This window comes from Microtus oregoni, unplaced genomic scaffold, assembly GCF_018167655.1.
Source record: "Microtus oregoni isolate MIOR12 unplaced genomic scaffold, Mior012 000006F_ref0000085, whole genome shotgun sequence".
Lineage (NCBI taxonomy): Eukaryota > Metazoa > Chordata > Mammalia > Rodentia > Cricetidae > Microtus > Microtus oregoni.
In genome coordinates, this window is record NW_024543065.1 from 58533840 (window position 1) to 58547341 (window position 13502).

Sequence of the window (13502 nt, forward strand, 5' to 3'; positions counted from 1 at the left end):
GGCACCATGGGAAAGGCAGTGAGTGGCATCTGGGGAGTGTTTGGGGCGTGTGTGTCTGTGTGTGTGCACGTGAGTGTGTGCAGAAACGCAGCACCTGACCTCTCCTTTGCTCCATCTCATCCCCAGGAGAACTATGAACTGTACTCAGTGGAGCTGGGGTCTGGCCCTGGTGGGGACAAGACCGCCAAGATGAGCAAGAAGAAGGCAGGTGGTGGGGGAGGCAAGAAGAAGGAGAAGCTGGAGAACATGAAGAAGGAGATGGAGATGGTGAGCATGGGGGCTGGAGCCTGGCAGGATTGAGGTGGGGACTGGGAGCTAGGCAATGGGCAGGGCGGGGCTGTGACAGCCAGACAGTGAGGGTCCTGTTCCATCCCCCAGAACGACCATCAGCTGTCAGTGTCTGAGCTGGAGCAGAAGTACCGGACCAGCGCCACCAAGGTGAGCTAGGAGTGGGTGGGTATAGTGAGGGGGAAGATGGATGGGGAGAGAGCAAGGTGAGAAGGACACCCGAGAGCAGTGTGTGCATGTGTGTGTGTGCGTGTGTGTGTGTGTGCGGGGAGAGAGCAAGGTGAGAAGGGCACCCGAGAGCAGTGTGTATGTGTGCGTGTGCACGTGTGCATGTGCACATGAGCATACGTGTGTGCGCTGGGAGGTGGGAATAGATGAAGAGAAAGGGGGAGATACAGAGGAGAGAGAGAGAGAGGAGAGGCATGGAGAAGAGGTGAAGAGAGACCTATGTAGAGAAACAGAGGAAGGGGAGAGGGAGGGAAAGATGGAGAGGAAGAGAGCAGTTAGAGATAGGAGAGAGAGAGAGTGATAAAGAGAGAGGGGAGAGAAGAGAAAGATGGAGGGAGAGAGGAAAGGGGGAAAGAGGAGAAAGAAGAGAGAAGGGGACAAGAGAGGAGGAGAGGGAAAAGAGACAGGATGAAGGCGAGACCTTGTGGCCTCCACCGTCACCACACCTGCTTGTCCCCAGGGCCTGACTGCAAGCCTGGCAGCTGAACTGCTGCTGAGGGATGGGCCCAACGCGCTTCGGCCCCCTCGCGGCACCCCTGAGTATGTGAAGTTTGCCCGGCAGCTGGCAGGCGGTCTGCAGTGCCTCATGTGGGTGGCTGCTGCCATCTGCCTCATTGCCTTTGCCATCCAGGCCAGTGAGGGTGACCTGACCACAGATGATAACGTGAGTGGAGGGTGCTTCAGGGCCGGCATGGGGCACAGTGAGACCTAGGAGACTGTGACACTGAGCCCAGGACTCACAAGAGATGGGCTGTAAAATGAGGATACGGGAACGTTATGATGCAATTCTGAGACCTGGATGGAGGATGGAGGGCAACACAGGTTACAAGGGACATGGAGGATGACTCTTGGGTGGTGGAACATGGGTAGGAAATGGAACTGGAAAATGTAAGATATGAACCTGCTAAGAAGAGGAGATGAGGATATAGGACAGACCAAGGACATGGGACAGGGGACACAAGGACTTGGCCTGAGAGACAGGGACACTAAACACCAGACACACCACAGAGAGACAGAGCAGTAGATATGAAAACATTGGTAGAGGAAATGGAGATGTAAATAGGACATTGGATATGTGTCAGGGACAGACAGAGGACATGGGATGACGTGTGACACCGGACATGGACTTGAAAAGTCATAAGGTCAAGTGACATGGCATTGGTACTCAGAGGTACACAGACTTGGCATTTGGGACATGGAGATACCAATCATGGCCTAGATCTGCAGCACAGACACAGGGCATAGGGACCAGTGGGCACAAGGGCACAGGGTGGCATATGGATTAGGAAAAACAATATGAAACGTGGGACATAGAAACATGAGGAGACATGACAGATTCAGGACTTAGGGGAGGCAGGAGTAGACCAAGAAACATGGAACAAGGACCATATGTGGACATGGGAGATCAGGAGCCAGGGACTATGGTTTAGGGACATGGACACAAGACGCTGAAGATGCAAGGCAAGTGAATTTGCATTTATAGAAAATGGGGACAGGAGCTTGGGTCACAGGAATAGCACATGAGGCTTCCTGGTAGAGGGAGGAAACGCCTCAAAACACCAGGGGACTCGGGAAGAGTGACAGTGGCCTTGAGGAAGGGGCTTCTCACTCCTGTAATAAAACCTTTGTGTATCTCACTCTGCAGCTGTACCTGGCGCTGGCGCTGATCGCTGTGGTAGTAGTCACTGGCTGTTTCGGCTACTACCAGGAGTTCAAGAGCACAAATATCATCGCCAGCTTCAAGAATCTCGTGCCCCAGGTGGGTGCTCCAGCTGGCCACCTCTCTTCCGATTCTAGTCTCCAAGCCCCCCCACCCCAGCATCTCCTGCCTTCTCCAGGGTGCCCAGCCCCACCAGCCCCAATCTGTCCTTATTTATGGCTTCCATTTCCTTAGCTAGTACCTCAGCTTTCCCCAGTTTTCACCTCCCATGACTCCATGACAGTAAGCAACTTCTCCCATCCAAGTACTAACCAGGTCCGACCCTGCTTAGCTCCAGAGATCAGAAGAGATTGAGCGTGTTCAGGGTGGTATGGCCGTAGACAACAGTAAGCAACTTCTATTGCCACCCTTACCCCACAGCAAGCCACTGTGATCCGAGACGGGGACAAGTTCCAGATCAATGCGGATCAGCTTGTGGTGGGCGATCTTGTGGAGATGAAAGGCGGGGACCGTGTCCCAGCAGACATCCGCATTCTGTCGGCCCAGGGCTGCAAGGTGGACAACTCCTCTCTCACTGGAGAGTCTGAACCGCAGACCCGCTCACCTGAGTGTACACATGAGAGTCCCCTGGAGACCCGCAACATCGCCTTCTTCTCTACGATGTGTCTGGAGGGTCTGTGAGACATTGCAGTTCTGTCCTGAAGCCACACAGCCTCCACACACCCCCAACAGCCCCTTTTCTGTCTTCCGTGACACATGCCACACGCCTCCCCACCACAGAGCACTTTCCTGATGCTGCCCACCCCACCCTGAGCTCCCCTCTTGTTGCCACTGCAGGCACAGCGCAGGGCCTGGTGGTGAGCACAGGTGATCGCACCATCATTGGCCGCATCGCATCGCTGGCCTCGGGCGTGGAGAATGAGAAGACGCCTATTGCGATCGAGATTGAACATTTCGTGGACATCATTGCGGGCCTGGCCATTCTTTTTGGTGCCACATTCTTTGTGGTGGCCATGTGTATCGGCTACACCTTCCTTCGGGCCATGGTCTTCTTTATGGCCATTGTGGTAGCCTATGTGCCCGAGGGGCTGCTGGCTACCGTCACAGTGAGTAGGGGAGACAGAAGGAGGTACAGGGAGCAGAGAGCTGCTTGTTCAATCATCCCACCATACTTCCACCCATCTCCCTCCTTCCTGTCCATCCATCCATTCTCCTCCCCACCCAACATCACCTATCCAAGCAGTAAACATCTACTAGGCTCCTCTGGGCTGGCCTTCTGCGCACACCATGGGATGAGATCCCTGGAGTTAGCCAGCCGCAGCCCAGACCCACCTAGAGGAGGGAGGCTCAGAAGTTCGTTTCTCATCTCCATGGTGCTGATGTGAGCTGGGAGAGAGCACAGAGTGTATCCAGTGATATTGGGGAAGGCGTGGGTTACAAAGGGCTTGGAGGGAAGAACAAACCTGTTTTGGTTTTTGACTCAAGGAATACTACACTCAAAGTGTAGCAAGGTGGAGTACAAGGAGGAGAGGTAGGGCTGTCGGCAGGACCTGGCCATGCCTTATGTTCCTCATCTGTCCGCAGGTCTGCCTGTCACTGACAGCCAAGCGGCTGGCCAGTAAAAACTGCGTGGTCAAAAACCTAGAAGCGGTGGAAACCCTGGGTTCCACGTCAGTCATCTGCTCAGACAAGACGGGAACTCTCACTCAGAACCGCATGACGGTGTCCCATCTATGGTTTGATAACCATATCCACACGGCGGACACCACGGAAGATCAGTCAGGTGTGGGGGTGGGAGGGGAAGGCGCCAGGACCGGATGCAGTTGGTGGTCTGACTGGGAGCCTGGGGCAGGCTTTGCATTAACGAGAGGTGTCAGGTCCAGGGTCCTCTGAGGGAGTTCAGCAGGTCTCTGAAGGGAATCTGATCTCCTGGAGGCTGTGTATGGAAGAGGAAGTGGTATACTATCCATGCCTGGGGAGGGGACCCAAAAGCAGAGGCGGCCTGAAAGCAGTGGGAAGGGCTCTGCTCTGGCTTGGAAGATCCACTCCCTTGAGGTCCCAGCCCCTCTGTCTGGTCTTCAGGCCAGACGTTCGACCAGTCCTCGGAGACATGGCGGGCGCTGTGCCGCGTGCTCACCCTGTGCAACCGCGCCGCCTTCAAGTCTGGCCAGGACGCCGTACCGGTGCCCAAGGTGAGAGACCGGGGGATTCCAGAGGGTGCCGTCTGGAGCCTGGTGACGCCGGCTCCGACACTGACACTGGACCCTGCTCCTAGCGCATCGTGATCGGAGACGCCTCTGAGACAGCGCTGCTCAAGTTTTCGGAGCTGACACTGGGCAACGCCATGGGCTACCGGGACCGCTTCCCCAAAGTTTGCGAGATCCCCTTCAACTCCACCAACAAATTCCAGGTGCGCCGCTCACTGAGTCGTGTCCACGACAGGCCACGCCACAGTGAAGGCGGACCTCTTAGTCTGTCTCTTTAGACTCAGTTCTATGTCAATCCAGTTTATGACCCCGCCCATATTCCGTCAGACCACTCCCACACCAGCCCCGCCCAATCAAGCCCCACCCATGCCTCCTAGACAGAGGAGCATCTCTGCTTTAGGCAGGTCCCTGCACCCTCAGGCCCGCCTCCTCGTGTGACCATGCCCCTTATCCATGCCCACACCCGTTGTTCCCCTACCCCACAAGTCCGGTGCAGCCCCCGCAGCTCCGCCTCTCCCTCTGCCCACAGCTGTCCATCCACACGCTGGAGGATCCACGGGACTCCCGGCACTTGCTGGTGATGAAGGGCGCCCCCGAGCGTGTGCTGGAGCGCTGCAGCTCCATCCTCATCAAAGGCCAGGAGCTGCCACTAGATGAGCAATGGCGTGAGGCTTTCCAAACGGCCTATCTCAGCCTGGGAGGTCTAGGCGAACGTGTCCTTGGTGAGAGACGCTCTGGGCGGGCCAGTGTGTCGAGAGGTGTGGCACAGACCCCTCCAAACTGCCTGGCCCGGACCTGACCTTTTGTTTTTTTGTTGTTGTTTTCTTGTGATCCTGCGGGTGGATCCCATGGCCTTGTACCCTTGTGCGTGCTAGGCTTGCTGGCCCTAACCTTCCTCATCTCTGGCCCAGGGTCTAGTCTGCCCCAGCCTCACCCTTGATTTCCTTTCCCTGTGTCAATCCTGACCCCCTAACCTGACACTCTTAGGTCTTCACCCTGAACACCCCCATACTTCCCTTGCTAGTGCCCCCTCTTTTTCCAGCCCTTGCTTCATCTATGGTCCTGTGTCCTCTTGACTTTTTGATCTTTTCTAGTCCGTGTCTCCATGCTGGACCTTCCCCAGGCCCATGTTCTGTTTTCCGAGCCAGTCTCACTATGCAGCCTGGCTGTCCAGAACTCACTCTGTAGACCAGGCTGGCTTCCAACTTAGAGATCCGTCTGCTTCTGCTTCTCCAGTTCAGGATTAAAGGTGTGGGCTACCATGTCCCTCCTTTGCCCTTATCTGTGAACCCTCCAACTTTTGCTGTTCCCCTTTTAACTTTCCTAACCCCTGGAAACTCTGGAAGGCACAGACCCATGGTTCAGTTCTGCCTTTCACTTTACTTTGAAAGAAATGTTTTCTCTCTCAGCCTTCCCGCCTGCCTGTCTGCCTGCCTGCCTTCCTGTCTTCCTTCCTTCCTTCCTTCCTTCCTTCCTTCCTTCCTTCCTTCTTCCTTCCTCCCTCCCTACAATCTAATATAGCTCAGGTTGTCCTGGAACTTCCAATCCTCCTCCCCTACCTCCCGAGTGCTGGGATTACAGGCCCTGCCTAGCTCTGTACCCTAGTCTCCTCGTAAGCAGGGTGGGAGTGCACCTCATACGGCGAGTGAGGATCCAGCATCCACAGGTGCTGTGAGGTCCTGTTATTTCACAAGCCTGCTGTCTCTGTTGGCTCTGCTAGCACATCATCTATTCGCCCAGACTCCTCTCATTCCCGTTTTCCTGGCCAGGTTTCTGCCAGCTCTACCTGAATGAGAAGGACTACCCACCTGGCTATGCCTTCGACGTGGAGGCCATGAATTTTCCAAGCAGTGGCCTCTGCTTTGCGGGACTCGTCTCCATGATTGACCCTCCTCGGGCCACCGTCCCTGATGCTGTGCTCAAGTGCCGCACGGCAGGCATCCGGGTATGCCAGCTGGGGACGAGGATGACAGACGCTCACCTGTAACCACCGCGAATTAAACGCTACTGGTTCATGATACAGAAGCCCCGGGGAAGGAAGCTTCATGCATAGCTGTATCCAGGAGCTCAGCATAGTCAGGAAGCTGCCCTTCTCCTGTCCTAGTTCCCTTTGCGTCTCTTCTGCTTTAATCTCAGGCAGCGCTTCAGTGTGAGCATGCAGAGGAGACAATCCCACTTACAGCTCCCTCCTCTCCTGTTCAGTTGGTCCACATGTTCATCCCCAAACCGGCTTTGATGGCTGGGGGATAGAATGTCTTGATCAGCAATATGTGGGCTTACTTGCTCAGTCTTGGCCACAGACTTCACTTTAGCCACCTGCCTGAGAAGAGCCGCCTAGCCGTCTACCTGGGTTTTAGCCCTCTCTAGGATGGTGTATCTCCAGCAACTCGGGCATGGTCTTGCCTCATGACCTTCGCACCTGGCTATTCCTTCTGCCAGAGATGCTCTTCCTACACATCTCCGTGTGGCCAACTCTTTCATGTTTGGGTCTCTGCTCATGCCACCTCCTCAGTGAGGTCTATGAGCACAGTTAAGCCGCTACTTCCCTCAGTGAGCTTATTTCCCCGTTCGTATTGTGTCCACTCCCGTATCTTGTCCTTTCTGTCTCCTGCCCTAGAATGTCAAGGTATGATGACAGAGAGAGTTGTCTCTTTTGCCCTAGGCACAGCAGGCAGTCATGCTTGCCTAATGATTGTGTTAGCAGAGATCTACCAGGGAGGGCAGGGACCCTGCGCTGATCTGAAGAGGTAAAGGGTGTGCTGGTCTTCCCACAGGTGATCATGGTGACCGGTGACCATCCCATTACAGCCAAGGCCATCGCAGCCAGTGTGGGCATCATCTCAGAAGGCAGTGAGACAGTGGAAGACATTGCTGCCCGCCTCCGCATGCCCGTGGACCAGGTTAATCGGAAGTAAGCCCTCGTCAGCTGTCCCTGTGCTTCTCCCTTGCACCCCTACCCTGAGACCCTAGTGAGACTCGCTCCCTCCTGCAGGGATGCCCGGGCCTGTGTGATCAATGGCATGCAGCTAAAGGACATGGACCCATCTGAGCTGGTGGAGGCCCTGCGCACCCACCCTGAGATGGTCTTTGCTCGCACTAGTCCCCAGCAGAAGCTGGTCATTGTGGAGAGCTGTCAGCGACTGGTGAGACCCTGCTGAGGAGGGTGGCAGGTGGGCCAGCCTGGCCACGGCCTGGTGTCTTTCTGATCTCCTACTCACCTGACCCACTGCCCTAGGGTGCCATTGTGGCTGTAACAGGAGATGGTGTGAATGACTCCCCAGCCCTGAAGAAAGCCGACATCGGTGTAGCCATGGGTATCGCTGGCTCAGATGCTGCCAAAAATGCTGCTGACATGATCTTGCTGGACGACAACTTTGCTTCCATTGTGACTGGCGTGGAGCAGGGTCTGTGCCATGCTAGGGAGGGGGCAGGCCATGAGGGCTCAAGAGGAAGCTGGCTGGGAGGAGGTTGAGGTACCTGTTCTGCCCCTACAGGCCGACTGATCTTCGACAACCTGAAGAAATCCATCGCCTATACACTGACCAAGAACATTCCAGAACTGACACCCTACCTCATCTATATCACTGTTAGCGTGCCCCTACCCCTTGGCTGCATCACCATCCTCTTCATAGAGCTCTGCACAGATATCGTGAGTCTCCAGCCTAATACTGGGGTCCCCCACCCCATTGTGTCCCCAGACATACACTCATGGATGGACAGGATGGACCAAGATCACCATGAACATTTTTATGTCAACAGACATCCAGAAATAGACACCGAGGTTGGCAGGTAGGGTAGACAGGAGAGAGCCATGGATACGGAAGACTCACAGACACTCAGACAAACAGATATCAGTTGGGTGCGTTCCTGTAATCCTAGCACACAAGAGGCAGGGGCAGGAGGATATCAAGTTTGAGGCCAGCCTGGACTACGTATTGAGACCCTACTAGCCAAACAAAAACCAAAAGTTAATAGAAATGTTAGAAGACATAGGTGTCTAGCCACGAAGGGTTAACAGACAGACCTCCCACAGCAGACCTCCTTGTGATGAGGCCCTGAAGGCAGCAGACATAGGGCCCCTTTTGAAGGGTGTGTTCAACACCTCCCAGGGTGCAGTCTGGCTGAGTGCACGCTGATTGACTTAATGTCCTCATCACTGCCCTCAGGACAGGCTTTCTTGTGATTCTCCCCATCTTGCTGACCATCTGATAGAGACACAGACAAGCTCAGTGGCTTGCCCCAGGTCTCTCAGCTCCTAAGTGGCCCCAGCTGGGAGCTGTTCCCTTGGGCCTGTGCACCTGATCAGTCCATTCTGCTGCCATCCCGGCAGTGACTGTCCCTTCACACGTCAGAGACAGGAGTGGGGAGGAGACAGTGCATGTGAGTGTGTGTGCAGAGGCGGGGGGTATCAAAGTCTGGTATTATTGCCCATGCCCGTTACCCTAGCACTTGGGAAGCAGAGGCTGGAGGACCATGAGTTCAAGGCTGTCCTTGGCAATATAGTGAGTTCACAGTCAGCCTGGGTTACATAGCAAACCCTTAGAGAGAAAGGTGGGTGAGGGGCAAGAGAGAGAGAAGGGAAAAGAAAGGCATTATATCAGGAAACAGAATACCACAAGCACTGGAGAACAAAAATACAGAAAAAAGGAGGAACAGGGAAAGGGAGAAGAGGGGTCAGCCAGAAAGCAAAGGCTAGTGGGATTAAAACAGATCTTTGCCAAGTGTGCTTACGCACACCTGTAATCCTAGCACTTGGGACATGTGGGAGAAGGTAGGAAGAATAGTAGTTCAAGTGAGTCTGGGTCCAGCCTGAGCTACATGAGACCTTGTCTTAAATAAAACAACAAAAGACAGACATTTGCATGGAGATGGACATTAGGACGCGTGTGACCCAGACATGCCAAGTGTCCCCGGTTGTCGGGCAGGTGTGGCTGTGTGGTGTCTGCAGGACCTCCCTCCTGTTATTTCCTGGTATGTGTGCGTGAGAGGAGTCAGTGGCCCAGGCTACCCTCCACCTCTTCCATCTGCTCCTGGCTAGTTCCCATCGGTGTCCCTGGCATATGAGAAGGCCGAGAGCGACATCATGCACCTGCGTCCACGGAACCCCAGGCGTGACCGCTTGGTCAATGAACCCCTGGCTGCTTACTCCTATTTCCAGATTGGTAAGCTCTGTCTGTGGCCAAGGCTGCGATCCCCAGGCTCTGCCCACCTGCCACGGGCTTCCCGGCTGGGCCTCCGGGGCTGGGTTGGTCCATGTCCCAATCTATTCGAGGTGGCCTCTCTGGTCCTAGTGTATAACGTTAACCCTGCTATTGCAGGGTCAGTGCCTTGGTCTTTTGGGGTTTTCTCTGTCCCTGTCTGTACTTTGTTTCTCTCTGTGTGTTTCTTGTATTTTGAGTCCCGTGACCCTGCTCTTTGTGTGTTTGTCTTTTGTGTCTGTCTCCATCTTTGTTCCCACACTCCCTGTCTCGCCTTCCACAGGTGCCATCCAGTCATTTGCGGGCTTTGCTGATTACTTCACCGCCATGGCCCAGGAGGGCTGGTTCCCTCTGTTGTGTGTGGGACTGCGGCCACAGTGGGAGGACCACCACCTACAAGATCTTCAGGACAGCTATGGCCAGGAATGGGTGAGCTCTGCCTGCCATTCCCTTCCCACTTCCTCCTACCTAGTGCCATGTACCTTTGTTGGAACAGTTCAGCTAGAGGAGTGCCTGGCACCCACCCCTTCTGTGGTTACTGTGGAGCGGAGTCTTTTCCTCACTATCCTCTGCTCTGCCTTCTGCTTCGGAAGCTCCCGGTGAGCCCTTTGGCTGCACCAATAGACCTCAATATCGCAGGTTCAACTGGTCTTCTGTCATTTTCCTGGTAATGTCATTCACACGGAGTTCTGGTGTGTGGCACTTATTTCATCGAAGGCTTAAAGGGCCATGACGCCAGCAGTAGCCAGATGTGTTTAGTTTGTCTTGGAGAGTAACATGTTATTTAGCAAGAAATTCCCCATGGCCGCTGCCACAGTTATGAATGCAGTCTAGGGCTAGCCTAGGTTCACTGTACTGCATCGACCCTACAAGCTGTGTGGCCCGTCTGTGCCTCCCTCCCCAGTCTGTTCCAGCAGAATTCACATCATCTAGGAATTCATTTGAAATGCAAATTCTCGGGTCCCACCTCAGGCCTATGGTCAGAAACTCTGGGAGTGGGGCCTCCTAGGGAGTCTGATGCCTGTCATTTGGCTGTTTTACTGGAAAGAGATATCACCCTGGCTCCTTGAAGCTCAGCTTACTCCTCCGCTATTAAGATGAGTGGTGGATCTCTGTGAGTTCCAGGCCAGTCAGGGCTAGGTACTAATATACATGTGCACACACACACACACACACACACACACACACACACTCGCACGCATGCACGAGTGTTGCTGAAGAAACAGCATATACAGCCGCTGCTCCCATGTGGGGCAGGCATTCTCTATCGCTCATGTCCTGCTCTCTGCCACCTCCTTGGCTCCTGTCACCTTTCTCCGAGATCCTCTGATTCCCCTTCCTGGGCTCCTTCCTTGGTATTCAGGGAAAACCCCGTGGTTCATCTATCAGTTCGGGCAGAGCTACCCAAGCCCCTCTAGATGCTGGGCTCTTGCGGCCCAGCCTGTGATGCAAGAGAAGGGAGGTCAGGGGGTCTCAGTGCCCAGCAGGTGGCAGAGGCTCTTCACCCAGGCTCAGACTGCCCCTGTCCCTTTCTGGCCTACAGACATTTGGTCAGCGTCTGTACCAGCAGTACACCTGTTACACGGTGTTCTTCATCAGCATCGAGATGTGCCAGATCGCTGATGTCCTCATCCGCAAGACACGTCGCCTCTCTGCTTTCCAGCAGGGCTTCTTCAGGTGTCCCCAGCTGACCCCAGCTCCACCCTCCAGTTCTCAGTCCCAGATCCTACCAGTTCCCAACCAGCAAATGCCAGCACCAGATGCAGTGAGCTGGGTGCAAACCGTGGAAATATGTCCTTCTCTGCTGGCCAGTGGCTGGCATTGGGGTCCTTCCATATCTCAGCTAGGGGCTGAGGTCAAGAGCGCCAGCTCCTGTTCCTAAGGACAGCCACCAGAGTCACAGGTTTAGGGCATCTTCCTGCTACTGTGACGTCCAATCTCCCTAAGTTCCTCCTATTTCCCAACTTCAGATGGCTGGTCTGTGTCTGTCCCCAGCCTGCCAACCTGAGTCCTTCCTCCCCCACAGGAACAGGATCCTGGTGATTGCCATCGTGTTCCAGGTCTGCATCGGGTCCTTCCTGTGCTACTGCCCGGGGATGCCCAACATCTTCAACTTCATGCCCATCCGGTGAGGAGCTGTGAGGTGTTGGTAAAGGGATGGGGATGTGGGCCACGGACTTGGGCATGGCCTTGATCCTGCCATCCTTGCCCGTCCTTCAGGTTTCAGTGGTGGCTGGTCCCCATGCCCTTCGGCCTCCTCATCTTTGTCTATGATGAGATCCGGAAACTTGGAGTTCGCTGTTGCCCAGGGAGTGAGTGTGGAGCCTAGGGGCCTGGGGGGGGGGGGAACTGAATGGTTCTTAGAGCAGCCCTTTGCCCCCTGACCTTTAACATATGACTTCAAGTCTTTGAGCCTCTGAATCAAACCATTACTGCTTTGAACCTTGCTCTTGCTTGGGTAACCCAGCACTGAGTTGCCTTCCTTCTGTCTCCTCCAGGCTGGTGGGATCAGGAACTCTACTATTAGAGGGACGGTCATCTCTCCATCTACTAGCAGTGTGATGGGGATGGGACAATCAAAACATCTATGCAGCAGATTCCCAGCCCTGGCTGTACCCACTTCTGCAGCCCACACACCCCTTGGAGGGGCTACTGCTCCTCTCACCCCAAAGTTCCATACTGTCTTGGAGCAGCTGCACCCCAGACAAGTCCTCTGAGGTGGGAGGGGCTAGACCAAGCAGTTGGCAGACCCCGTGGAGGTATGTCCATCCCCAGGACTCCATCTGGACAGAAGGTAGCCTAGGGGCTATTACACACCCCTCATGCTCTGCTGGACAGTAATAAACCACATACCACACCAATTGTGCAGTCTTACATGTTTCCCAGTACCCTCAACTTCCCACAAACATGCCACCTAGGGACTAATGTTCAGGGGTGCAGCATCTGTAGGGCCTAGGGCAGAACCTCGAGTGGAGTAGGGATTCCAGCAGATTCCTTAAGGAAATTACTTCCCGTTTCTTTGTGTAAGGTAGCAATTTAAAGACAAGCTGGGATAATGACCTGAGGTACCATCCAGAGTATGACCACCATTACCCGTGAGCCCTAGATGGAGTATTCTCAGTAACACCCCCTTCTCCAGCCTCTTGGCACAGGGACTCAGACTTCCACAGCAAGCAGCCTCTTGCCACAGTCCCCAGGGTCTTCTCTGATTTCATGTGCTGGTACCTGTACCCTGATGTCCTCATCAAATCATGGAGATTCTCCCACGAACCTCTGCTCCTAAAGAGCCAACTTTTCCAGCTGCTGGGAACACCCCACCCCTCTTCCTGGGAATCTCTGCTTGTCTCCTCCTCCCTGTTGTCTACCACTACCGCATCCCCACGCCCCAAGGACTTAAGTTTCTCCTGTCATGCCCACATCTGTCTCCAGCCTCTCCTGAGGTAACCCACACTGGTGTCTACATGACTCTCCAACCTGTCCCCATTTGCTGTGCAGTCTTCTCTAAGGGTGGAAGGCTCTTGGGAGCCATAGAGCCCCAAACGAGTGGTGTCCTGGGCTCTTGCTCCTTACCTGTGACCTCTCCCCTTAGCCAACCAATCAACACTGTTGGCACCTCACTTCTAGTCCATCCCTGCTGAGGGACTTTTCCACCTAGGCCTTCTGGTTCATCTCTTTCCACACCATTACGATGGACAGCTTCCAAAACCCCAAACCAACCCGTGCCCTGGTCAACATCATCGTCAGCCATCAGCTCTGGCCCCTGCTACTAGACTGTGTCTCAAGCTCAGCTGATCTGGAGCCAAACAGTCTGGTGTGTCCCAGAAGCCAAGGCCATCACCCCTACCCTAGGCCTTTACATCCAACTCAAGTCCTTCTCTGCTTGTCCTAACTGGTCCTTTAGAACTCATCCTCCCTTGAGCA

General features: G+C 54.7%; 1 protein-coding gene across 2 annotated transcripts; it reads left to right on the top strand.

Annotated features, from left to right (window-relative positions):
- The first annotated feature begins 6 nt into the window (after window positions 1-6).
- Window positions 7-12108, top strand: Atp4a (ATPase H+/K+ transporting subunit alpha). 2 transcript variants are annotated; one of them, XM_041653830.1, is made up of 22 exons: window positions 7-18; window positions 127-267; window positions 379-438; window positions 977-1180; window positions 2162-2275; window positions 2597-2849; window positions 3014-3282; window positions 3761-3959; window positions 4259-4368; window positions 4452-4586; window positions 4913-5105; window positions 6153-6328; window positions 7158-7294; window positions 7376-7526; window positions 7619-7787; window positions 7878-8032; window positions 9422-9545; window positions 9865-10010; window positions 11125-11258; window positions 11608-11709; window positions 11802-11893; window positions 12080-12108. In XM_041653830.1, exons 1-22 carry the CDS (start codon window positions 7-9, stop codon window positions 12106-12108), a joined length of 3105 nt encoding a protein of 1034 aa, XP_041509764.1. The 2 variants fall into 2 exon arrangements, with proteins under 2 accessions (XP_041509764.1, XP_041509765.1); XM_041653831.1 differs by having other exon boundaries at window positions 7376-7499.
- The last annotated feature ends 1394 nt before the right edge of the window (window positions 12109-13502 follow it).

Coding starts and splice junctions, on each gene's coding strand:
- Atp4a (XM_041653830.1), top strand. Junction 6,329..7,157: donor GCCGCACGGCAGGCATCCGG/GTATGCCAGCTG, acceptor GTCTTCCCACAG/GTGATCATGGTGACCGGTGA. Junction 7,788..7,877: donor TGTGACTGGCGTGGAGCAGG/GTCTGTGCCATG, acceptor CTGCCCCTACAG/GCCGACTGATCTTCGACAAC.